The sequence below is a fragment of the Trifolium pratense genome, linkage group LG5 (genome assembly GCF_020283565.1).
Source record: "Trifolium pratense cultivar HEN17-A07 linkage group LG5, ARS_RC_1.1, whole genome shotgun sequence".
Classification (NCBI taxonomy): domain Eukaryota; kingdom Viridiplantae; phylum Streptophyta; class Magnoliopsida; order Fabales; family Fabaceae; genus Trifolium; species Trifolium pratense.
Window position 1 is genome coordinate 52,517,675 of NC_060063.1, and position 25,632 is coordinate 52,543,306.

Genomic DNA, 25,632 nt, shown 5'->3' on the forward strand with positions numbered 1-25,632 from the left:
ATACAAAAACTCTATTTTAAATAAAAATTTGAGTACTTTTTTCTCCAAAAAAATATACTTGAATACTTCGACAAAATAAATTACACATTTTAAAACATTTATAAATTATTAAACAATAAAACATTAGAAGGAATGCTTAAAAAAATAAATTAAGAAGGATATTTGAATTATTAATATATAATAGGGAATTCTGGGACGCCCAAATAGCGGGGGTTTGAAACCCCGCAAATTGAAAACCTGTTAAAGAATTCTGGATTGTCTGTTTTGAAAACCCCGCAAACCGAAAAGTAACAAACTACATAAACTATATAGCGGGGGTTTATAACCGCCGCTAAATAGTATACCTGTTGGATATGCCTTGAAATCTCAGTCACAATAAGTCAGGAAAAATCTGGTGTGAATCTGCCTGCTGCGCGAGGCGCAGGCTTGTTGTGTTTTCAGGATTTTGGTTTCTGCCTCCTGCGTGAGGCGCAGGGAGGGCTGCGCGAGGCGCAGCGCGTGACCAGAATTTTGCATCTTTGCAGATTTTGTGAAAAAATATATTTTTTGGAAGACACTCTGACTTGAATTTGTTTTATTTTAAAACAGATTTGTTACTAATTTTTTGGCATATATTTTTCTATAAATAGGGAGTGCTTTATTCATAGAAAAAATAGAGAGAGAAAGGGAGCAACAATGTAGGGTTTTCAATTAGGATTTGCCGCCGACACAAGGCCAGAATTTTAGAGAGAAACAAGAGGGGTTGTCTCTTGGTATAACTCTAGGGTTGGGCAAAGGGGATTGATTACACCTTGGGAAACACTTATCAAATTGAGTCTCTTGGACACGGGAAGAGATTCGGGTTTTGGGTAGAATTAGGATTAATTCTTGTAACTCAATTAGAACTCTTTGTAAAGTTACTCGTTTGATATAGTGGAACAGAGGGGCTGCTCTCTCCCCCAGACTAGGTCATTATTGGACCGAACTGGGTAAACAAATTATCGTGTTCTTTCTTCTCCTTTATCTTTTATCGGTTATTATTATTATTGCTTATTCCACTTAATTATTTGGTTGCCGTCCTATTGCTCCACACATCAAATTCTTTTATTGGTGTGATTTATAGACGAATTCACAACAATACCTATGAAAAAAATTTAAAATTCTGGAGCGGGCCATGGCCCTGGCTAGCCCATGAATGGCTCCGCCCCTGAGTTGGAGGTCCAAACAAAACTAAATATTAGTTGGTCACTAACCTCTAAAAATAGCAAATATGTTTGTGTGAGTTCGGGCAACTGCTCAAGCTTGTTGGAGTCTTGGCTCTGCACATGTGCCTTAAAATCTCAATTTTTCTATTAGAGGGGATTCAGATTCTGCCTCATGTGTGGGGCACATGTAATGTTGAATTTCGTGATACTGAATTATGTTGAATGCATAGGGCGTAAAACTCCCTGCACGGGGCGCATAGACTACTGAAAAATGGAAGATCTTTCGAGTTTCGCTTCTGCCTCATGCGCGGGGCACATTAATTTTTCCTTTCTTCATGCGCAAGATGCATTTGCCACACATGTTATAAAACCCTGCAAATTTGATAGATTTCGACGGCTTTTGAGAGGTTTTTGGTCCTAGGGTTATTGAGACAAAGAGAGAATAATTAGGGTTTCAAGACCTAATGATTGAGAGCTCTTTAGGTTGGATCTAAGGTTAGGAAACACATGGAAAACACCTTGGAGGTAAGATTCATTGCTTATCGTTGTTCTTGAGTGAAGAGAGGAAATAGAGAAGATGAGTATTGTTCTTGGAGAGAAATTGTGTGCATTTTCTTAGTACTTTTTGTTGAATCTCTTATTCAAGGGAATGGACACTAGTAGAAAAAATACTTTTTCGACTAAGGGTCTGTTTGACAAGACTAATAAGCTAGCTTTTAGCTTATGTCTTGTGCTTATAAGCTAAAAGATCTACCTGACAGTCTTTTCATCATGAGTTTATAGTTTTTTCATCCTGAGTTTATAGCTTATTTTACTAGTTTATAACTTATTTTCTAGACGTTTTTTCTAACCTGTAAACAAACTTAAAATAGTGAATTGGAGATCGAGTTGCACTCTCCCTTAGACGTAGGTCCTTGTTAGACCAAACCGGATAACAATCTCTTTACAATTTCTTGTTATTTACTTGATTGATTTATACTCACACTTCGATTGTAGAGTTATTATTGTTTGAAATGTTTAGTGTTAGCTGCCTTTGAATTTTTGTTCCACTTTTATTATTGTTGGATTGAACAAGAGGTTCAAAATTCACAACAAATATTTCTCTACTATTATACTCCATTAAAATGGAATAAAAAAAGTCATCTATATTCACTTTATTATTATAAAAACTAGGAGAAGTTTTTTTTTCTTCTTTTCAATGAGGATTCAAAGCTTTTCTGCCCTCTTGACATGAGACATTCGGATTTACCAATTTCTTATGAATGAAATGGTATAATGACACACAATAGCAGCTAAAGTAGTTCCCTTCCCATAAGGTCCGTATAGAAACACCAAAAAAATTGACCAGTTCCAAGGGATGTTCTCATAATAAGGTTAAGATTAAAATTTATAGACCCATGTAGGGAAAAAAAAATTAACACAAAATTTATTAAAATAAACTAAACCAAATTTTGTAAAGTCCAAAGTTTGAGTTAGGTCAATAAGCATTCTTCAACTTGATAAATTAAAAAATCGGTAAACATCAATAGTTATTTTGTCATATTAAATTAATTAATTCTCTTTGAGTTTATTTTCTACTAAAATTTTAAGGTCTAAAATCTTAATTTGGACTGCGTGCTTAGTACTTGGACTATCCTTGCATCTTTCCTATAAATTCATGATTCATGTTTCTTTAACCAACCTCAGAACCATTAGTTAGAACATTATGAATTGCTTACTCAATTTGTCTTTTTTTTTTTTCTTTTTTTTTTATAAAAATAATAATAATTTTTCATTCATTATCCACCACTCAACCAAAATAGTATCATTTAAGATATAAGAGAACCCACTTGGTCCTCTCCTCTCTCTTACATATGTGGTCCAAGAAAATTGATAAAATAATGCCAAGCTGAAGTTGGTCATTTCATCTTCAAGTTGAAAATGAAATCCACTATATACATATATGTATATACAAAATTTATCTATATATATTCTACAGTCTATAGTTATTATTATATATGCATGCACATTCTCATTGTAGGATGATTATGAAAGAACATGGAGAATTATTGAAATCAAGAGATTGAAATTTTCATGCAATCCAATATTTGGTATATGAATCATTGAAAGTGGACTATAGTGGTAGTTATCAAACAAGGAATGCATGCTGCCCTACTATGTCTCATTCACAAGTGAACATACCCAAAAAAATAAACATTCATGCAGCATTTCATAGTATATATGATTACAAATATGAATTTTATTTTGATCATACAATGCAATAATTAATATTACACTATTAATATAATATGTTCAAACTTCAAAAAATTAATAATGTTATGAATCATTCTGAAACAAAACCAAAATGAGAGTTGTGCAAATAAAAAAACAACCAAAATGGGACAAGACAAGGATCAAAGTGTAGATCTCAGTATCAGAATGGTGACCGGTGAGTGAGAGAACACATGGCTGGTTATGGTCAGACTATAATCGGGAAAGGATGATACAGTTCCTATCCTTCTCTCCTTCGTCTACGGATTTGGATTCCCTGCAGTCAAATAGTGACTGCAGGTAAATCTCAACCACTGATTTTATTTATGACTTTTATTTATTTGATGAGTTTTGAATCTGGACCATTAAAATGAAATGACTGCATGACTGCATGATTTCCCTGACTGCAGGGAATCCAGGTCCGCCGTCTACCATATATGACTAATCCAAGAAAATGTGGTTAATTAGCTTTATTAATACTAGTAATTATTTATTATAAAAAAATACTCGTAATTCTTTTTATCAACTAGCCTTAGATGAATAAGTGAAGTGTCTGAGATTTGAATCTGATCATAATATATAATGTGATGTCATTAACAACTAAATTAAGATCACGAGAGGATAAAATAGTACTACTCTAATAATTAATTATTATTTTATCGAAATTGTGCCTTAAACACACATTAACATATGTAAATATAATTTATTTTTTTTCGTATTTAATAATATAAAGACATTGGTATTTTCCTAATTTCCTCTTTAAAACAATTGTTACACGATACAGCCACCAAAGAGGCTGTGGGGAATAATAATAAATAAAAAATAATTTAAGTGCAGATAGAAATTTTTTGTAATGGATCAATAGTGGTTTAAAAAATAGAATAGCTCAAGTTGCATTAGAATTTTTTTAAATGATGAGTCATACTTTTTAAAATGATCTAGATAGATTCAATATTATGACTCTTGTAACCCACTTGGGGTTGGTCGAGTGGTGTTGGCTTGGGCCCTTGGAGTATGCTCCTCTCAAGGTCTCAGGTTCGATTCCCACTGGTGCCAATTTCGGTGGGCCAAGTCCATACAGAGCAAAAAAACTCTGGCTTTAAATGGGGCCCCCGCAAGTGGGCGGTGGGATTGGTCCCCTTGGATTAGTCGGTCCTAAGGCCGGATACCAAGTTTTCAAAAAAATATTATGACTCTTGTTATTGACTTATGGTACCATTGAAGAATGCAATGAATAATGATCAAACAAATGAAATGAAAAATTATTCTTTAATTTTTATCTTTTCTTAGGTGATTTTTCTATTCTCGAAATAGAGTAAATTAATGAACAACGTTAAAAAGTTGTTCATTACATGCGTATGATGAAACAATATTTAGTGAGTTGAAAATTGAAATTCTCTCCATTTTTTTTTTTGTTTTTTTTACTTTCTTCATTATTGTATGATTTTGAAAACATAAATATAAAAGTGTGACATTAAATGAGTTTATACACACTAAAATATTTTAAAACTTCTGTAATAGAAGAAATGAAAATAATAAAAAATGGAAAGAATCTGAACTCATATTTAGTGTCAAATTAATTGTATTTAGTTCTTTTATGAGAGTTAAATGTTTTATTTTTTAAAAAATGCTAATATATGTCCTTAAAATACTTGTTTTTATCTTAAAAATTGTGTATTTTATTATTCAAAAAGTTAAAAGTACTTTCTCAAAATATTTCATTTCTCTCACTCTACCCGGGACCTCACTCTAAATCCAAAAGCGACGCCCTCAATCCCTTCCAATTCTAACCTCAAATCCACGATGTAGACTCAACAAATGGTGGTGGGACTAGATCCAGCCCCCACACCATAAAAAATTCGTCCAATTCACTGTCTTAAAATCCGTATCTTTCCTTCGTGAATGAATTCAAAATATCTGGCTAGAAATAACCGTAAAGTTACTATTGTTGTTTCGGTAAATTGTTGGTGCGAGAATTCACCATTAAATCATTGAATAATATTAAGAAATAGAAAAAGAACAAACACTGATATTCAAACATCATAAGTTTAAGGATCTTGCTAACCAGTGCTCAGAATACTAGTTAAGAAACTAAAAAAAAAAAAAAAGTGCATTGAAAACACTAAAATTTAGACTTTTATTGTGTTGACATACCGTTTTAAAAGAAAAACTTTCTAAATTTGAATCATCAACACGTACTCCTAAGACACTATTTAGTATTTGCCAAAGTTTAATACATTCGAAACATGTCCGCCTTACTTGAACAAGATTTATTCTATAAAATCGTACTACTGTGTACTTGATTTATAAGGAATACATTAAAAAATGTGATAGTGAGAAAAATAGAAATCAATAAAAAAACAAGTTTTCCAAAGAAGAATTACCTTAACCTTATGAAGAATATGGAACAGTGACATTTAACTTTAACTTAAACAAAGACTGTACACCACCACAAAATGTAACGCCTTATAGCTGCACATCACATCAACTCATCTGCCAAGGTCCCCTTTCTCCATTACTCTGTTTCCCCATCCCTCCAACCACTGTTTATCATGTTCACCCTTGTGTTTCATAACAGTTTCACTTTCTTTATTTATCTTTTTTCCACTGTCTTCATCTAAGTTGGCGCACCCCCTTTTGGGTGCCAATACCCATGCCATCTTTTTTTTTCTTCCCAAAATGTTACTTTCTACCGCCACTACCTCTGTCTTTTCTATCCATGTATCATTTCTTGTAATTGCAGCGATTGATATCACAAACAAGTACTTTAAAATATGTAAAAAAAAAATTCACCACCATTATGCATTCCATTGATTGGACAGTTTAATTTGACTCAAGGTCATTCTGGTATTAAGTAGTTCTAGCACTGCCTCGATTATAGTTGTGGAGATTGGAGATCGAATCGTGATTTTCCCTACCAAATCAAACGCCAATTAATATTAATCCAACTAAAATATGTAATATAATTATAGATATGAATCTTCTTCTCATCTAAACACTAATGTATTACATACTACTGTACTATAATGTTTTTTTGACCTGGATCCTATCTTGTTGGTGACTGTTGTAGTCGTGCAGTCACATGTTTTTGATCATTTGATTTTGATCTGACAGTTCATGATAAAGATATACTTTGATTTTAAGATTTAGTCTTTAAATTTTACACTGTATAAACTTAGATGGACATAAATGGTTGCATGCAAGACTCTACGCAATCACCACATGCATAGGATCCTGATCCAATGTTTTGAGGCAGTTAACTTAAACATAATTCAATTGGTATGAATATTGCATATAATATGTAAAAATTGAAATTTAAATTTTAATACGCACACTTATTCACTTTAACAAGTGAAATTTTAACCACTAATTAACCTAACAAAAAATTAAACTCAAATTCTATGAAAAAATTCATTATTAGACAATTTCTTATTATTAACAATAAGTACTATTTATATATGCCTTTATATATAGGCCTGCATGTGTACATTTATTATATCATATGCTACATAGCATAGCATATAATAATATTAATCATAGATGTATGTATATGACTTTGTTTGACCCTTTGAAAACTAGTGGTATGAGAGTGAGTGGCTGCTATAAATATTCTAATATCAACTACTTCAACATTCCGTTGCATCTTCCTTTCTTAATTATCCTCTTCTTCCATTAAGAGAGAAAAAGAAGAAAGAAAAATCATGGGAAATTGCCAAGCTATTGATACTGCAACTCTTGTAATACAACAACCAAATGGAAAAGAAGAAAAATTATATTGGCCAGTAAGTGCTAGTGAAATCATGAAATCAAATCCTGATCATTATGTTGCTCTTCTTATCTCCACAACATTATGCACATCAAAAGACAAAGAAAATTGTTCAAACAAGACAAGTGACAACAACAACAACATCAACAACAACAATAAAGTTCGTATTACACGTATCAAGCTTCTTAAACCAACAGATACACTTTTGCTTGGTCAAGTTTATAGACTCATCTCAACTCAAGGTATGCAAGTTTACAACTAAATTTGAGCTTGACTTACCCTTTTCTTTATTTTGTTGTTTTTCCTTAAAAAGTTTTGTTTTTTCTTTCAAAGTTTGAGTCTTTATGTTGTTTTTGGTTATAGAAGTTACAAAGGGTATGTGGGCTAAGAAACAAGCAAAGATGAAGAGAAACTCTGTGTCAGAATCAGCACAAAAGTCAAATCAGATTAAGGAAAGGATTAGTGACAAAGCAGCTAAGAGTTCTGAGCTTGAAGACAATAAGGTAAATTCAATAATCAATTTATTCATTTGTTGAATCTCAAAGAACAAGAACAAAAGTTTTGCTTATTTGTCAACTAACTTCATTTTTATGAACAGTCATATTTTTTTTTTTTTTTCAAAAGGATTTTGATTTTACACATTGATTCAAGTCTATTTTTTTATTTGTTCTTAACCCTCTAATTCGGAGGGAAGGGGTATGATAATTTAGAGTTCGGCCTAAATATAAATTAAATTTGGTCAATAATTTTTTCAGTCAGATTTTTTTAAAAATTTGTTCTTAACTAATTAGAGAAGTGTATGTGAGAAAATTGAATTCACATGAACAAATTTAGAAATATTTCTGAAATTTAAAGTTCGACTGCGGGATTAGTAAAATCTAGTTAATAATTGTTTTCACCAGGAGTCGAACTCGGATTCTCCTGAACGATTTATCCTGAAAAAAATTCATTAATCACCTAAATTCAATGTCTTATTCGTAAAATTAAAAGTATTGGTTGCAAAGAATTAGACAAGTGAATTATTTTGAAGAAAATAAGAGAGTTTGTTGAATGGTAATTAATTAATTAATCTGTAATTGGTTCCTTATTTTCAGGAAACAAAATCTGAAAGACATGAGTCAAGGACAAAAGCAACAAGTAATGGTGGCAATCATAATAAGTCAAGAACATGGCAACCCTCTTTACAAAGCATCACTGAATCTTCCAGCTGATATGTGTTTTTGAATCTTACTTCACATGTGATGACTCAACAAGAGACAGAGGAGAAACTATTATGATTGCTTAGAGATCTGTGGAAAAACTAAATTAAAATTAAATACAGCACATTTTAGGGAAGCTATAGTGACAAATTGAGAGAGATGATAAAATTCACTCATGCATAATAATTGTGTATATTAAGTAAAAGTTGACATATAATATTTCATGTATTCAGATATTGTTCTTCAATGAAATCAGGCTTCATCATTACCAGTTCAGCATTCACCATTATTCTTATGTCATTCTTTTTTCAATAATATGGTTTCAAACGAATCATATGTCGACATATGACACATATAATTACATAAAATCAAAAGATATATATATATATATATATATATATATATATATATATATATATATATATATATATATATATATATATATATATATATGGTCCTAATATATATTGATCAAACAGAAGAATATTTTTTCATGAGAACTGTCTCACATAAACTTATGCAAATCAGTACACTTAAGATTTTTGTACCTAGCTTTAAACCTTAATTATTAATTAAGCAATAAGCACAAATTAGAGATCATGAACATTATTATTTTTTTCTTCTAATTTCAAGAATATAGAACAAGTTGGCTAATGAATATTTTATTGTCCGTACATGTAAGACTAATGTTAAAATACCAAGACATTGGCACTATTTTTTCTAGATCTACTTCATAAATACACATCTACATATAAGAAGGGTTGTAATATCATCTTAAAATTTAGGATAGAATCCTCGCAACTACGATTTAGTAGGGAGGATCAAAGTTCGATCTCTCACAACTGCGATCGGGAGAGAGCTGAAACCACTTGATGTTTGACTCTGAAATTAGATTAGACGGTCCAACGAACTGGATACTAATAGTGAAAACAAAAAATAAAATAAAATTTAGGATAAATCTAACTCATTTGCTACGAATATGACTTATAAAGTGAGAAATATCTCTCAATTATAAACAAAATTTCAGATCTTGTCTCATCTAATGCGGGACTCTCAACACCGATATATATCTCATATTCAATTATACATCAAAGAATACTACAAGGCATGTTACTTACAAAGGAAAATGCATGATTTGAACAGTATTTAGTTGATGTATGCTAATGCAACAAATAGTTCAAATGGGGTAATTGGGCATGGTTGTCTTCAACTATATCTTTGTAATTTTTAAAACTAAAAGAATAACCCTTGATCAATTTAAAGAAGCAAGAAATTACTAAGATAATAGCAACTGAGGAATTTTGTTCAACTGAAAAGTAAAAGTATGATTAAGCATGAAGATGTGACACAACACAACACAACACAAGGTTTACTTTAAAAACATTTGCAATCAATTTGCCTGTGCATTTTTATATCACTTTAGACATACATGACACCTTAGGGATATTTTTTTGTTGCATTAGAAGCAGAAGAATTTTTCTAATGGCCCATTGCATTATTCCTACCTCAACTTTCTTTCTTTCTGTCTATTTTGGCCACAAAAGCAAAACACCCTTTTTTAATTTCATTAGTTTCATTTTTTCCCTCTTTACCTTCCTATATTTTCTACTCATTTTTAAATCCACCATTATTAGTGTCTTTGGCACCTCAATGAGTCCATTAGGGCATAGCTTTGCTCTCTTATACTGGCTATGAGATTGTTCTCGCTATGTACTCGAGATTGAACCTCGACCAGCAGGTCATGGGTCTGATGGGACATTATGTGCGAATTAGTGGGAGAGCGGACTATGATAGTAAAAATAATTATGTTAGTCTAGAGACTAATCTTCGAACCGTCTAAATGAGTATGATTTTTTCTTTGATTCTCAACCTTATGATGCTGGTGATTCACCCGAATTCGAGCATTGATTTTTCAGGTTCATTTATTGTGCAAATTAATAGGATAGCGCACAAGATAATAAAATATTTATGATAGTTTAGAGACTAATCTCTAAACCACCTAAATGAATATGATTTTTTCTTTAATTCTCAATCTTCTGATATGGGTGATTTCACCAAGGATGCAGATTTTATGCAGTCAATTTCTCATGCACCATTTGATTGAAATCCGGATTGTCCTGATGACTATGATTCACCTGCAGTTATTTTTTGACCGCAGGAAATCCAAATCCTTTCACCAAAGAGTTCGAACATTGATTTTTTTAGATTCTTCTTCTTTAATTACATTTTTATTTAAAAAATGATATTACATCAAGTCATATGAATAAAAAGTATAGAATAGGACAATTGCAACCAGCTCACAGCACTCGTGCAGTTCTTACGCATGAAAGTTAGTCGCACTGCACGAGGGGGTCTTAAGATTCCATCACACAGTACATGGAATTCCTTCCACAAGGCCCACCAATATTTGGCTTCTTTAACTTTTCTTTTCCATGAGTGCTTTTTCATTTGTTTAAAAAATCCATAGCATAGTCACTGCGCTCTTTCCTTTCTTTCTTTTCTGTTTCATAATGTTTACCTTTTATTTTATTTTATTTTTTTGCCTTATGTATGATGAACAATCATGGAGGATCACATGCATGCATACATACATACATAGATATTTGAGCAAATTAAGCATGGCTTTTTCTTTTTACAGATTGCATTTCTGTCGGTTTAAGAAGTCTCACATCGATTGCGACATGGTTTGACTAATTATTTATAAATTAGAGTCAATCTTCACTTTATAATCCGGTTTTATAAGAATAAGTTAGGCCTAATACTTATTTCTAAGATGGTATCAGAGGCTATCCACGATTCGCTGGGTCACTTTGTCAGACCACCTGCAATCAGGTTTCTGATCGGACCCTCCACCATTTATATCCGCGCCTTAGACCCAATACTCATTTCTAAGATTTGTCACAAGTTTAGATTTATGTTTTTCACATGTCTCTCAAGATGGAATATTAGAGATGTACAATTACATAAATAAAATTAGAGTGATGTTATATTTGAACATATAAATAAAACGTAGTATTGTATAAATTAAATATATTATTTATGACTATTTATATAATTTGGAAAAGAAAAAAACTAATAAAACATAAATTATTTCCACACTGTATATATATGATATGAGGTGTTTGTTGCTGTCAAAATAATATTTGTGTCAGAAATTTCATTCACATCATATGTTTCATGACCTAAAAACGAATTTATAAGTAGAATTAACACTCACCTATAAGTTGGGTTTTTTATAATTGAGTTAGACTCAATTTAAAATTTAAAATAATATCGATATGTCTTTCAAGATTTATTGAACCACCTGCTATTGGCTTTCCCATATTAAAGTCACTCACTATTTATATAGACGCACAAAACCCAATAGGTACCGGTGAAAGGGGACGTGTTAAGAGTGCTCTACCTCAAATGCTAGCTGCTATCATATCTTCCTATAAGACTACCCATTATTTATATTCACACATCAAGCTTAATAGTGTCAGACGTGAAAGATGTGTTAAGAGCCATATCAAATATAAAAACAATCATCAATTTATAATTTTAAATTTGTTTCGTAGGATTGAGTTAAATCTATTTTAAGAATCGTTTAAAAGTATGTAAGATTGAGTAATAAACAAAAGTGTGTAAGATGATAATCTTTTTTGCAAGCGAAGTATTGGTTAGGACGAAAGCTCATGCATATGTAGAGAGAGAACAATCATTATATGGTACGGCAGAAAGCAACAATTATAAACAAATAAACCGTCTTCAATTTGAATGATTAAGCATAGAACTAGAAGTATGTATTGTATGATTTTTTGATTAAGTGTATGTACCACTGAGCAAGATGAATTTAGCTTTATGCCATTAATTATTGGACCATATATTCTCCGGGGCTACACCAAATAAAAACAATAGACTAATTGACAAAAGTTAGCCTAAGGGTTGTTGGATCTTGTTGAAGAGTATAGTCTCCAGAATGTGGTGGACTAAAGTTTAATTTTCTTTTAAGAGAGATATATATTTTTGAACAGCAAATATATATATATATATATATATACAAAAACCGATAAGATAAAGTACAAGAGGTATTCTACCCAGTGACGTGAGTTAATTAGTTTTTGTTTTGAATCGGATTTGAAGTTGTCTCAAACCTACCTCATTATTTCTCAAGGTAACTGAGTCAGTTACAGCTCTCAGCCGTATGGGATCATTTTACTTAAATCACCACTCAATTCTTCGTCGTAAAAAAATTCACCACAAAATTAAAATATTTTCAGAAACTTGCACCACAAATTATATAGGTAAACACCGAAGTATATATTCAAATAAGATAAGTATCGAAAAATTCATCAATTATACTTTATCTGTCCCAAAATATAAACAAAAGTAGGTCAATAAAAGTGAATATATTTAGTCCAAATCTTTAACCAGATATATCAAGTACATTTCTTTGACCCGTGTTTACTTATATTTTGAGACGGAAAGAGTATAATGTACATAATAAAACAAATAGAACTTATTATTGTAACAATGTCATTTTAATACCAAAAAAGAGTCAAATCAACTGGACATATATTCCAATTGCAAAGTTTCATAGTATTATTATTACTCATATAGTGTGTTCTCAATGATCACTTAAACATGTTCAATCTTGTCAAATTGGCTGAAATTTCCCTTTTGCTTGAAGAGTTGAGTCTGATGGTGTCTACAATAAATACGATGTTCATGAGCTACATAATTTGATGGACTAATTACACAACCTCCATGTGTGCACCTGAAGCAACTCTTATGGTAAGATTCTCCATCAACAGATACCTGAAAATTATTCTAAGATATTTAATTTTAATGTCCCTATCAGATCTCAGAAGGATTTGAATCATATATATACTGGACAATTTGTGCTGGTATGAGCTGTGATATTTTTAACCTGTTAATTAAATTAATTTTGGGCTCCAGGTTTTATTTATTTACCCCCTTAATTTTATTTAAGTAATATTGATGCCTAATGGCAAATCTCAAATCTGAATCTTTCACTTCATGTGGCTCCAAGCTATTTATATATATACATATATATTTCAATTTCTAGCTCTGTTTTTAAGATCGTGATTCTCTACAGTTGGAGAGAGGTGACTGCATTGAAGTCGATTATATTTGGACCGTTTAATTGAGATTAGAAAGAACTGTTTGATTAAGATTAAATAGTCTAGATTTTTAATTTGAATTTACTATTTAAAAAAATTAAAATCTAATTTTAAAATTTGAACTGTTCAATATTGATCAAATGATCCAGATGTTTATAATAAATGAATCATAATGTATCTTCACATGTATAAAGGTATAAAAACTTGGTAAAGAATACATTTATACATGGATAAGGGAGATTCTCAGTTGGTTTAATCTAATCTTAATCTAATCTAAATAGTATGGCAGAAAATTTGGATTTAACAATAAAGTTGACAAGGATAAGGTTCTTTAAAGTAAGAAATAAGAATATATTCACCATTAATTTCATTTAAAGTGTACTATGATGTTAACTGGATAAAATTTAAGGGATATATTCACCCTTACTCACTTTAGAGGTAAGCTTACTTTTAAGTTTTAAAGGGGACTTTTCCTTATGAGTAGAAGTTTACTAAAAATAGTTCAAGTTATATGATACCTTTTCAATTGGGTACACTGTTTTGTTGCAACCAACACATTTTTCTTGAGTTCCAGCAAAAAATCTTGAAACTTTGTTATTGGCTTGGACCTGTTACATTATTAATAGAAATAATTTAGTAAGTGTAGGGGAAATTAATGAGACATGTAGCAAAATATTTTAATTACAAACTAAGTGAGATTCCTAAGGATGAAAAAGAAAATTTTGTTATTGGTATTAATTAAGAATGTATTAACAACCTGAGTAGTAGATCTTTCAACTCCATAAATTCTTGCAATGCCTACAAGCAATAGATATAAAAGGCAAACAAGAAAACAATATAAGTGTGTATTAGAACTTTAAAAAAAAAGTGCTTATGATTAAGAAACAACTATGTAAGAGATATTTATTCACCTTCAAAACTTTTGTCCAAACTACCAGTCATCTTAAAGAGTTGATCAAAATGAGGCTTGCAGTATAGGACACCCTCAAAGGAACAATAGTTACTCAGCTGCATCAAGCATAATGAAAAAACGATTAAGGATATTTGCATACATATAACAGGATGGAAGATTATTTTGAGAGGTCACCTTAAGGTGGATTTTTTAGCCACTAGACTAGATGACAAAAAAAAAAAAAGTCATATGGAGAGGTATGTTGTTAAGCATGATGGTAACATTAATGTTTTAAACATCAGGATGGAAGATTGAATTGGCGAGACCTTCAATTCATGGTTGAATCATGAATCAGATGACAAATATATAAATCAAAGGTAACAAAATATTTAATCAGACTAGAACGTAGTCAAGATCATACTACAATGTAGTCAAGATCAAATCAACTGACAAACTGACTAATTCTCAGCTCAACCGATTGAACCATTCAATTTAATTTTTAAAACATTACATATTAATACACAAAGCTAATTGGTCTAAAAAAACCACATTAATGTATGAATGTTATGAAAATAGAACATTTTTTTAGCCATGTAGGTTATTAGAATCGAGTTTTTACGTCAACTCATTTAGTCTAGATGGAATCGAAACGTAAACTCGACTCGTAAACTGATAGAGTTTACGTCATATATATATATATATATATATGATATTAAGAATTTTATTTTTAGTCTAAAAATTTAAGTGTGATGAATATTAATTAAAGAAAATATAAATAATTTTTTTATTTTTTTCAATTAAAAAATCTATTTTAAATATTAGATAATTCACATTCAATTGATTTTGTCTTATTCTCATGAATTAATTATGACTATAGTCATGCATTTCAATATTAAATATTGTTGATGTTGGTTGAAAATATACATGTCAAAAAGTCTTGATTTTCTCAACAAATAGCACCAACAACTATATATAAGAATAACATCAATATATTGTAAAAAATAATATTTCTTTCATTTTTTTTCTTCATGTATTAAATATGATTCTTTAAATCATGCATGTCATGTAAGAATGACTATTATATATGATATAAATATAAAGTGATTGTATTGTAAATTTTAACCCCACTTATTTTATTTTTACGAAACCCGTATTACATTTATGTATCTATTACTTATTAAAAAACTTATTATATTTAGATTGCATAAAATTTTGTAATATTCTATTATTTTATCAAAATATAATTACTTATATGTTTCGTGTGTCACATGTTTTCATCTTCTTTTGTATTTCTTTTCAATTTCTTATTTTGGCACACATGCATAAAAATAAGACATATTGTTGAAAACACACGAGTACTAAAAATTCTTATTTTTCTAACGTACTCCCTCCATTTCATAATATAAGGGAAAATTCACTTTTAGAATAATCGATGTGTTGATCTATAATATAGATCATATACATTAATGGTTATTCATTGAACCTAATAAGAAAGAAACGGAAGTATACTATTATAAAAACTAAGTGTCAAAAATTGTTACTCCTCATGTACTACTATTAAAAAAATAGAGTCTTTTGAGATTTTTAATAATCCAAGTAGATAAAAACATGTGAATTTAAATGATTTTATTGTAGGTGAAAACGTGCGAGTTTAGATGATTTTACCAATTTTACACAGAGTAAAATCATGTAAACTCGTTTGACTCGTGATTTCACTCAAAACTAATTTAGCTTTGATTTAACATGCAAGTCATACATAAAAACATAGAATCGATAGAATTTACGTTTTAAAACGAGATTTTAACAACCTTAGTCTAAAGCATTTGTTTCACCATTTATCCAAAATAAAAAGTAAAGAGCCAAATGAATAATGATCTAAAAGGTGATCAAATTGATTAAGATTTCTGAATATCATGCATGCAACGATGAAATAAACCTTATTGAAGCATTCATCAAAACAAAGAAAACTAAAAATAAAAGCTTGGTCTTGTCTTATACCTTAAGGGTGCCCTTGCAATGGTGGCATTTGAAGCAAGACTTGTGGTACAGTTTGTTGTCAGCAGTAAGTTGTTCCATCCAGTAGACTTTCTTTTCACATGTATTACACTTCTGTGTAGTTCCTCCAAATGATGCCATCTCAAATTCTCACTTGAAAGTTTGAATGAATGAAGAAGCTTGTTTTTTATTCTTTCAAATTCTGTTTAGGGGATACTCACAGCTCAAGTATATCACAAATTATTAGTGATAATGTTCATTGTCTTACATATTAATTATTAGGGGAATAACAATGATAATTATTGTTTGCCATAATAAAGGTCTTTTTGGCTGAGTCAAATGTCGGACGCTAGCTTATAAGTTACTCCCTCCGTCCCAAAATATAAGGGAAAATTGGTCAACTAAAGTTGATGTATCTAGTCCAGATTTTTAACCAAATACATCAACTTTCTTTGACCAATTTTCTCTTGTATTTTGGGACAGAGTAGTATAGCATATAGTTTATGAAAAAAATGTTATCAATACATGCAAATTTAATTTTGAGTCAAAAGATATATAAAATTTAAAAATAAAATTGAGTCAAAAGAAATACATGCACATTTTAACACTATATGTATTATTTTTTTCTTAAAGAAACATTTGTTTTTGGGTCAAAAATATCAATAAAACATTACTAAAATTGCTTTATTACTATTATGATCATAATGACTTTATCTTTCTTTATTTTTCTAAAAATGATTAGCCGAAAGGTCTATGATTTGGATTAAAAATAAAAATATTAGCCAAAAACACTTGGGTACATTGGACAATTTAGTAATTTGCTAATTCAAAGCCAATAAGTGTTTTTTGACCCAAAAAAGGCCAATGAAAAAGGGATACGATGAATCTATAACAAAAAGGCAATCAACAACTTCATATTTGCTTTAAAATTTCCTTATGATGATGATTACTGATCAAACTTTTTAGTATTAAACTCCATAAGCTTATCTCTTTTTTTTTTTGGACTGAATTAAACTCCATAAGCATTTTTATTGAATTAAGCTCCATAGGCTAAAAGTTAAGGAATAAACATTGGTGTCAAATTCTTAATGAGTCTCTTAACACAAATACAAAAAGAATGAGTTTGATTGAATAAATTTTGAAACAGTTTATTATTATTTTTTATTGTAACAATAAAATGGGACGGTTCTAAACTGGTCGAAAGTTCAATCTACCAACATCTTAAAGTCCGTATGAGAAAGGCTGAATCCAACCGAATCTCCCCTATGAACCTCGGATACTGCCTAACTCATAACGCCTCAACAGCTAGTAACGTCTTCAATGACTACCTGTTCCGAACATTAATGAGACGTCATTGGTATTAGTAATGTCCCCCTCCATCAATCCTCAATGGTTCCACTTTATTGCCTATATAGAAACCTTCTCACAACTGACTAAATTACATGATTACGTACCCCTCCTCGTCCCCTTGACGTCTACACGGACCAAACCCTCAATCAAAAGATACCATTGAGAATTTAAGAGCTTTCACATAAACTTAGAAATTAAGATTACAAGAGCATATGGACAGGCTTATATACATAAAATTACTACTAAAAGCTAGTAACTATTATTTGGCAGTAGAAAGCTAGCCTACTTAATTGATATTCAAACTGTTTGGAAGATTCAAACAATATTGTGTGAAAAATAGTGTACTTCTATGAAGCGTGTATGCTCCTCGAATTAGGCGTGTCCCGGTGTCGGGCACCAACACACACCGACACTTATGATTATATTTAATTATGTTATTTTTTCAAATTATTATTAGTGTTGACGTGTCACTGTCCAGTGTTTGTATCTGTGTCCATGTTTCATAGGTGTACTTATTTGGATTGCAAAAGGCTCAAATTCTGATGTCTTACAAACACTGCACAGGAGCAGCAAGAAATAAAACATGAAGCATTTACTGTTATCATTTTCTTAAGTTTATAAAATACATATATCATCCAAAATTATCTTCTACATTAGATGCATCTAGATAGACTGTTTGAGCAATCAAACTTGTGCTAGGAAAAACTATGTTTTATGTGTTTCATTATGGGGCCAAAACTTTCTTTCTATAGCCCACACACAACAACCAGCAACAATTATAATCACATGGAGATAACAAGAAGTTATGATAAAAGGTATAAATATCATACATGTGTAAGGGAGAAGAAAAATTGGATCACATCAACAGAAGAAACAGATAAAAATAGGTGGAAAGATAGAGAGAGAATACACTAAACAAGAGATAAAAATGTGTGACAGCTTATTATTGAACCAAGTTTAGTCCCACATCGGTGAAAATAAAGGTACAGGTTTGCTTAGGATTGTATAAATAAAGAGGTAGTAGCACCGTTGTTACATACTTACCTGGATGGGGTCTATGAGTGATCATGAAGACTCATGGCCTAGGTTGGTGACCTCCATTGCACTTTGGAGGGTCGCCTGCCTAAGGTGTTCTCAAGTAGAACAGCCTACATCATAATTTGTTGCTGAGGGGGCTTGCGTTCGCGCAGCCCCTACCAAATCTAGTTTAAAATTTAATTTAATTATTATTTTTATTTAAAATTTAGTTTTATCATACTAGTAATTTTATACTATACAGTATTAAATTTAAATTCAGATTTCAGTGTTTTTATTGAAGCAAACTTGATGCAATGCATTGCATCCTCTTTGCTTGCTGCCTTTAGCAAAGGCACCTACATAAGAAAGAAAAGAACAACATTGTGAATGAGAAAATCATATTCTGATCTATTTGCTTTGGGGTGGTTGACATCTTCCACAACCCTTTTGCAATCCATCTCAATAATCACTTTGTTATAATCGAAAGCTGCAATCCATTCAAGCCCTTTAGCGAACCCCGAGCTTCAGCTTCAACTGGTGTAAGAACAGCATTTGTGTGACCTGAAAATGCAGCTATAAACTCATCGAATTCGTTAACGAGAAGACCGCAGCAACAATATTGCATTTCAAAGTAGCTGAATGCGGCGGTATCCAGCTAAATGCCTGCAGCCGCGGGTTAGTAGAGGTGTTGCGCTGCTGCATACTATGTGCAATGTGTAATCAGCTCGCGCTATAACCTGTTCTACCATTCTGTCTGGTGTTCCCATAACTGTATGTTCCGTTTCCGTCATAAGCTCCATGCTATCGTTGCAAATATCACCAAGAGCTGTTCGTCAAAACTCTGCAGCATAATAACAAAGAATTGACGAAAGTTGTTTGCATTCAGCATCAATTGTACCAACCAGGACCAAATATTCTTCTTCCTCCAACAATTGATGCTATCCGCACAACATAAGAAGAGATGCCAATTATATTCAGTGTAAGTTTGACAAACAAGACAATTTTCTTGACAATCAATGCCTTTGCTTGTGAATCTTTGTCTATTTTGTAGACAGTCTCAACCAAGCCTCCACATAAAATGCTTCACCTTGGGAGGGATAGGGAGTGACCATAACTTGTTACCAATAGGGTGGGTTGCTGGAGTGGGGACTATGTATAAATTACACCGTTGATGAAAGCATTCGTATCTATTAATTCGATATTACCAGTTTGATGAAAATTGGCATATAATGGACGGTTTAAAACAATTTTGTAGCTCATGAGACAAGCTTTCAACAATTGTTTCTCCATCAGAACATTCAAGATGAAACTTAATCTTGTGGAAAACATAAACCAAAGAGAATTCAACTTTGTAGGTAGCAAATTTCTGCTTGAGATAAATTTGCAAAAAGATTAATATAGTTTATATTTTTTAAATGCTATCTAAAGCTTAGGAAGAGCACTATGATAAGAGTTAGAAGATGGAATGAGAGAAAAATGATGATCCATATCCATGTATTCAACAGACTTATTGACGATGGAATAAGGAATATGGTCAATTGCGGATTGCAGAAAATAGTGGTACGTTCAAACTCCACTACGCAACAGTATAGCCACTATTGCTATTCAAACTCCATAGTGCAATAGCGTTATAGCTTCTACGCAAAACACTGATTGATCAAAATTTAACTGGGAACCAACAATAGAAAACTGATTTTATTGGACAAATTATGGTCACAAAAATATGATCCAGAATAAAGGTCTCTGGATCATTAAATCATTACTACTTACTACCTCACTAAGCATCTCCCAACAATCAGAAATCCTCTCCTGACTGTAAATAAAACATCTCAAGTATTTACAAACTCAATTTTAAACAACAAAAGAGAAGAGCAAAACCGCTCTTTAACCTCTGGCAAACTACAAAAACCAATGCATAGAGGATGTATATTTACATATAAGAGAAAACCATAACTTTTCTCTATCAACACAGCAAAATATTATTTTTGTTGGCTGCATTTGCAAACGCAATGTACAAAACCTTCCCTATATATATAATTGGTTTCGTCGTTTCCTCACCAAGAACCATTTTAGAACATTGACTACCTTTCTCCATCGTCTTTGAGCTTTTCCATTAGCCATAGATGGAGAAGGTGCCAGCATGAAGCTATCAACAGCACGCTGTAAATCTGCTTCAATATGGCACTGAGATTGAAGATCAGCATCGAAAAATTGCATATGATCATCATCACCGAAAGCATGGACTATTGAATCTGTGTCGCAGATCAAAGAGTTGGATACTTGGACTGGAAAGCCAAGATGCTGATCATATCTAAGGCCGATGCTGTCAAAATTCGGCAAGCCATAGTCATCCAAGCCACTAGATCCACCGACCGAATAAATAGATGGCATGATATCTGTAGAAGAGGCACTTTCTTGTGTATAATTGAACCCTCCAATCTTTTGCGGAGCCAAAAGCTTGTTGGCACTTGATCCCTCAGTTCTCGGAGAGCTCGGGGAGTAGTGTACATTAGTTAAGTGTGAATAACCATCCATTAGGGAGGCTTCATCTTCTAAAGAGGCAAAATCGCCTTGGGTAAGTGCAGAAATAACCGAGATTTGAGCATCAGCCTGATTGCGGAAAAGCAAATTTTGTCAGTATTAAGAAGAAATGATGAATGGAAATGAGAAAGTAAGCAAAGTAATGAGTGATCAGAGATACATGCCTTTTCGGTTTCAGACAGCTTATCTACAGCGACATACTCGGATTCAGAGAGCAGTCCTGTCACTTGTCCAACGGCATTGAAGACCACATGAGGTTGTTGAGAATGAGCGGCGAAGGACACGTGCCTTGTTGTATCAAGAACACAAGTCCGAGCATGCTCTACAGTTACTTCCCACATCTTTGCAGACATCCCAGTGCCTAATATCTACATATTCACAGGCAAAGAACTTAGTCAATTAACCAATAGAAACCAAGTAGTACGTGTCTATTTCAAAGAAGAAATAATAATGACAAGAATGATTCACATTCCTATGAATCCCACGGGATATATTGGACGTCCTCATTGATGTATGAATCCATTACCTAGGATGTGCCTTACTTGATAAGACCAAAGCTAATCTAAATTACTTGATTCAGAAAATACTTTTAAAGAGAAAATCTACCAAAAACAATTTAAGACACTCCTAAAACAAAGATGACAGGTTTATACCGACTAGTGGACAAATATATATATATATATATATATATATATATATATATATATATATATATATATATATATATATATATATATATATATATATATATATATATATCGATATTTAAATACTACTAAATTAGTTCTTACAGTTCGCAGCTTTGATGGATCGAGATTGAGTAGTGTGAGAAAATCTTTAACGGTGCGGATCTTTTCACGGCTCAAACGCCGGTGGAAAGCTCCATCTTTGCCTATCTTTTCCAGTCTCCAAACTTCATCCGACAGACTTGGAGGGTGGTGTTTCTTGTACACTGCAGCGAAAAATCAGATGTTAAACAAAGTTTCCCTTTAATACTTCGATAAGTGTCATGAAAAGATCAAAAAAGTCCTGTAACCGAGGAACCCAATTTTTTTAGCCTTTTACATTTACCAAGAACAAAAGTACAAAATGAGATAAATAACTCGTTTATTTACACGCACAAAAAAAAAATCTGGTAAAGTTTAGTATATGTTTATACTATAAATGCTCACATTCTCCTCTGTGATCCCTGACAATAAATGAATCTGTCTTTGCTTCTCTTATTCTAATACCATCGAAGCTGTCCAGTACTCTTGCTCCAAGCCGGAACCTACGGCTCCTTGTCCAGCTTGAATTATCTGTATATGAAATTTCACCCACCATACAAAACCCATCTTTAAGATATAAAATCACATCTCCTGTAAGGAGGGGCTTTTTTCCATCCCTCTCTCTCACAATATTGTTCTTGAAATCTTCAGGCATCCAAACATCGCTTTCTTCTTCAAAATCACCCTCAAGGACTACAATTTCTACCTTAGCTGAAGATTCAGGTCCTGTACAAACAACCTTCCCTGTTAAAGCATCAACTAATCTTATCCTTATGTTTGAGCCATCTTCTCCTTCAATTCGAGCTCCTGTGAAGACGGGGAGAGAAATACTGTTTTCAAACTGAAGCTGCAAAGTTCTTAATTCCTTAGTAATCAACTCCTTTCCACAAGTCCTGAAAACAAATCAAAGAAGATGCATCAGAAACGACTCAAGCTAAACAATTTAAAAGCATTTAGCAAAAGATTGTTATCCTAATCCATTCCATTTGCTTCATAAGAAACACGGCCAATGAGGCATGTGAAATTAAATTATCATTAGAAGATTATTTCTTACTGTTTCATGCTGCTCAAATGCTTCTTTAGGGCCAATTCAACTTCCTCCTTAACCTGTAATCATATTATATTTCAGTAAAAGTGGAACTAACATTTACAGGACCAAAATCCAAACCACGCTCCTCCAGAAAAAGAATCCATATAATAAAACCATACATCATAATACAAACATTACTTCATTTTTTGGGTTCATTCATTCCACAACATCATAAAAATAAGCAGTGCATAACCTAAAACCTCTAGTATTCTATTCACACAACTCAAAATTCATGTTTTCTATATACATGACAGAAACTGAACTGGACACTGGAAACATTTAAGGTTGCATTCAACCAAGAAAGTTCTTCGAGTGTTTTCTTTCTCTTCATTTTATTTATAGACAAGTTGCCAACTTTATGAGTCAGTATAGGATCGGCAAGCTCCTTTAGGGCTGTGGAGGGCCATGGCCTGCCCAAAGTTCCAAATTTTTCATTTTTTTATAGGTATATACATATATGAAACCATTTGCAACTATATAATAAATGTGTAATGTGGTCTACTGGTTAAGAAGCATAGCTCCATAGATTAGGACATGAGTTTGATTCCAGTGTTTTCCATTTTTAGCCTTTAGCCTCTATTTTTAACAAAAATTACTATAATATTATTGTAAAATGTTTGATTCGAACCCTGGTTTTGTAAGCAAAATTAAAATGAACAAACCACTACACCATCGATAATACATATATTAAAAACATGGTCGTCCCATAGAAATAGTTCTAGCTCCGCCATTGTATAGGATAGTAGCCCACTTATATGTAATGTAGTGAAACATTTCAACACTCATATCAGTGTATATCTAATAATTGAAGCCAATCAAGGGTTTGAAACAAATAATGAAGTAGAATTTGAAGTGTTTCAATCGGGAGTCTTAAACACTCATCAGTGTATATCTAATCATTGGGAGTCTTCAAAGAATTAACACCATACATATAAATGCAATGAAACATAAAATAAGAGGAAAATTCATACCACTCGACGAACCAAGGGCTCTAGAATCGGTTCCATCAAATTCCTAACTGATTGCAACTTCATCACCTCACGCACCACACTAAACATTATTCATTACAACCAAAGCAAAATGTCAAAAACATAACAACACCAACAACAACATAGTCCTGTTAAAATCAAATAAACAGTGCATACAAGTACAACAGTTAATCAGTACTCAAAATACTACACAATGGCATTGTCCTTTTTTCTTTGAACATGAAATTACACCTACTCAAATAACCAAAAGTGATCAATTTTAACACTAGTTTCTCATTTCATCATGGAAAGAAAATACTCATTGCCCAATATCAATTCTCATTCACACATATCAAAACCAATTTTTGCAACCCCCCATTTTTACATACCCAGTGCCCAATCCACAATTTCACATTCGGATAACAAACACACCCCATTTGAAGATTAAGATCAAAATTAATCATTTTCACAATTCCCATTTCCTCAAAACAGAATCCAGAAACAAGAATAAAAAATTAAGTAAATAACCTACCTGCAAAAAGGAGGAGGCTTTCTACGCTTATCATCTGAAGTCTTGTTATCATCGGGACCCCTTTTGAGCGACATGATCAAAGAACAAAGTGTGTTGTGTTGGGTGTTCAAAATTGAAAGCGAAGAAGAAAAACAACATGGGGGTGTAAAGAGCAATAAAAAAAGATAGGAAAGAAACAAAACATAGCCCACAAATATATAGTAAAAGAAAAGGGGGGTGTGTATTGTGACGCCAAAAAGAGGAAGTAACTGAAAAAGACAAAGAAGAATAAAAAGTCCAAAAAAAATGAAATTAAGAAGAAGTAGGAAGTTTTGTGTTGTGTATCTTAGTTTGTTTGGTGTAGGATGTTTCTGAGGTATTAAGAATTATCGTAGTTTAGTGAAAACCAGAAGTATATAATTTTGGTGAATGAAGAGAAAGAGTGTTTCTTACTTCTTAGCTTATTAGAGAAAGGAAGAAGAGTTGAAAGCGAGAAGAGAAGAGAAGATGACAACCTTAGCTCAGGCTGAGAAGGAAGTGGGTCCCATGATAAGGTTTGTTTGTGTTGTTGTGTTGTGTCTGTCTGACTTGGTAAAACTGGGTCCTACTAGTCACTGTTTTACATCAACGCGCTTCTCGTGGGCTTAATGGTTTTGCCACATCGATTCATTCACCCATTCAAATTCTAGATTAAGCATAGTTTAATTCGTAAAACAAAGTACTGAACATAACAAGATAATATAAGACATGATAAAATTGTATCGGAGAGATATATGACGATAATATTTTTATATTAAAAAATAAAATGGGTATTTTCGTATTTTTTATAGTTGTACTATGGACAAAAAATTGTCTCGTGGTTTAGCGAGGGACAAAAAATCTTGTTTTTGTCTTGTCCCTTGTTACCTAATTTGTTCAGTCTCATAACCAGTTTCAAATCAAACAGGGTACAACAAAAGTTGTCATATCCAGTCCCCTA

The 25,632-nt window shown here is 32.1% G+C and overlaps 3 protein-coding genes and 1 non-coding gene across 5 annotated transcripts; 2 read left to right on the plus strand and 2 right to left on the minus strand.

Annotated features, from left to right (window-relative positions):
• Positions 1-6,916: 6,916 nt before the first annotated feature.
• Positions 6,917-8,670, plus strand: LOC123887122 (myb-like protein D). Its single transcript, XM_045936412.1, has 3 exons — positions 6,917-7,442; positions 7,564-7,703; positions 8,295-8,670. The coding sequence occupies exons 1-3, from the start codon at positions 7,136-7,138 to the stop codon at positions 8,409-8,411; spliced, it is 564 nt and encodes a 187-aa protein (XP_045792368.1). The 5' UTR covers positions 6,917-7,135; the 3' UTR covers positions 8,412-8,670.
• Positions 8,671-12,832: 4,162 nt separating this feature from the next.
• On the minus strand, positions 12,833-16,738 carry LOC123885091 (LIM domain-containing protein WLIM1-like). 2 transcript variants are annotated; one of them, XM_045934319.1, is made up of 5 exons: positions 16,413-16,738; positions 14,434-14,530; positions 14,280-14,320; positions 14,041-14,130; positions 12,833-13,208 (listed from the first exon to the last, which is right to left on the minus strand). In XM_045934319.1, the coding sequence occupies exons 1-5, from the start codon at positions 16,548-16,550 to the stop codon at positions 13,017-13,019; spliced, it is 558 nt and encodes a 185-aa protein (XP_045790275.1). In that variant the 5' UTR covers positions 16,551-16,738; the 3' UTR covers positions 12,833-13,016. The 2 variants fall into 2 exon arrangements, with proteins under 2 accessions (XP_045790275.1, XP_045790276.1); XM_045934320.1 differs by having other exon boundaries at positions 12,833-13,196; positions 16,413-16,727.
• A 2,057-nt stretch (positions 16,739-18,795) lies between these two features.
• On the plus strand, positions 18,796-18,956 carry LOC123887734. Its single transcript, XR_006801737.1, has one exon. It is a non-coding gene; the product is annotated as a U1 spliceosomal RNA (small nuclear RNA).
• A 1,489-nt stretch (positions 18,957-20,445) lies between these two features.
• Positions 20,446-25,194, minus strand: LOC123884395 (calmodulin-binding protein 60 A). Its single transcript, XM_045933481.1, has 7 exons — positions 24,675-25,194; positions 24,146-24,224; positions 23,139-23,191; positions 22,490-22,977; positions 22,109-22,269; positions 21,482-21,685; positions 20,446-21,386 (listed from the first exon to the last, which is right to left on the minus strand). The coding sequence occupies exons 1-7, from the start codon at positions 24,746-24,748 to the stop codon at positions 20,802-20,804; spliced, it is 1,644 nt and encodes a 547-aa protein (XP_045789437.1). The 5' UTR covers positions 24,749-25,194; the 3' UTR covers positions 20,446-20,801.
• Between the last annotated feature and the right edge of the window lie 438 nt (positions 25,195-25,632).

Bases quoted from the DNA above. Each gene is read 5' to 3' on its own strand.
- LOC123887122 (XM_045936412.1), top strand. From the start codon at position 7,136: ATGGGAAATTGCCAAGCTATTGATACTGCAACTCTTGTAATACAACAA. The intron at 7,443-7,563 runs GTATGCAAGTTT...TTTTGGTTATAG, and splicing joins TAGACTCATCTCAACTCAAG to AAGTTACAAAGGGTATGTGG. The intron at 7,704-8,294 runs GTAAATTCAATA...CCTTATTTTCAG, and splicing joins CTGAGCTTGAAGACAATAAG to GAAACAAAATCTGAAAGACA.
- LOC123884395 (XM_045933481.1), bottom strand. From the start codon at position 24,748: ATGTCGCTCAAAAGGGGTCCCGATGATAACAAGACTTCAGATGATAAG. The intron at 24,225-24,674 runs GTAGGTTATTTA...AATAATGTTTAG, and splicing joins AAGCCTCCTCCTTTTTGCAG to TGTGGTGCGTGAGGTGATGA. The intron at 21,686-22,108 runs GTAAGAACTAAT...GTGAATATGTAG, and splicing joins ATCCATCAAAGCTGCGAACT to ATATTAGGCACTGGGATGTC.
- LOC123885091 (XM_045934319.1), bottom strand. From the start codon at position 16,550: ATGGCATCATTTGGAGGAACTACACAGAAGTGTAATACATGTGAAAAG. The intron at 14,531-16,412 runs GTATAAGACAAG...TGCTTGATGCAG, and splicing joins ATTGCAAGGGCACCCTTAAG to CTGAGTAACTATTGTTCCTT. The intron at 14,321-14,433 runs GTGAATAAATAT...TATTGCTTGTAG, and splicing joins TTTGGACAAAAGTTTTGAAG to GCATTGCAAGAATTTATGGA.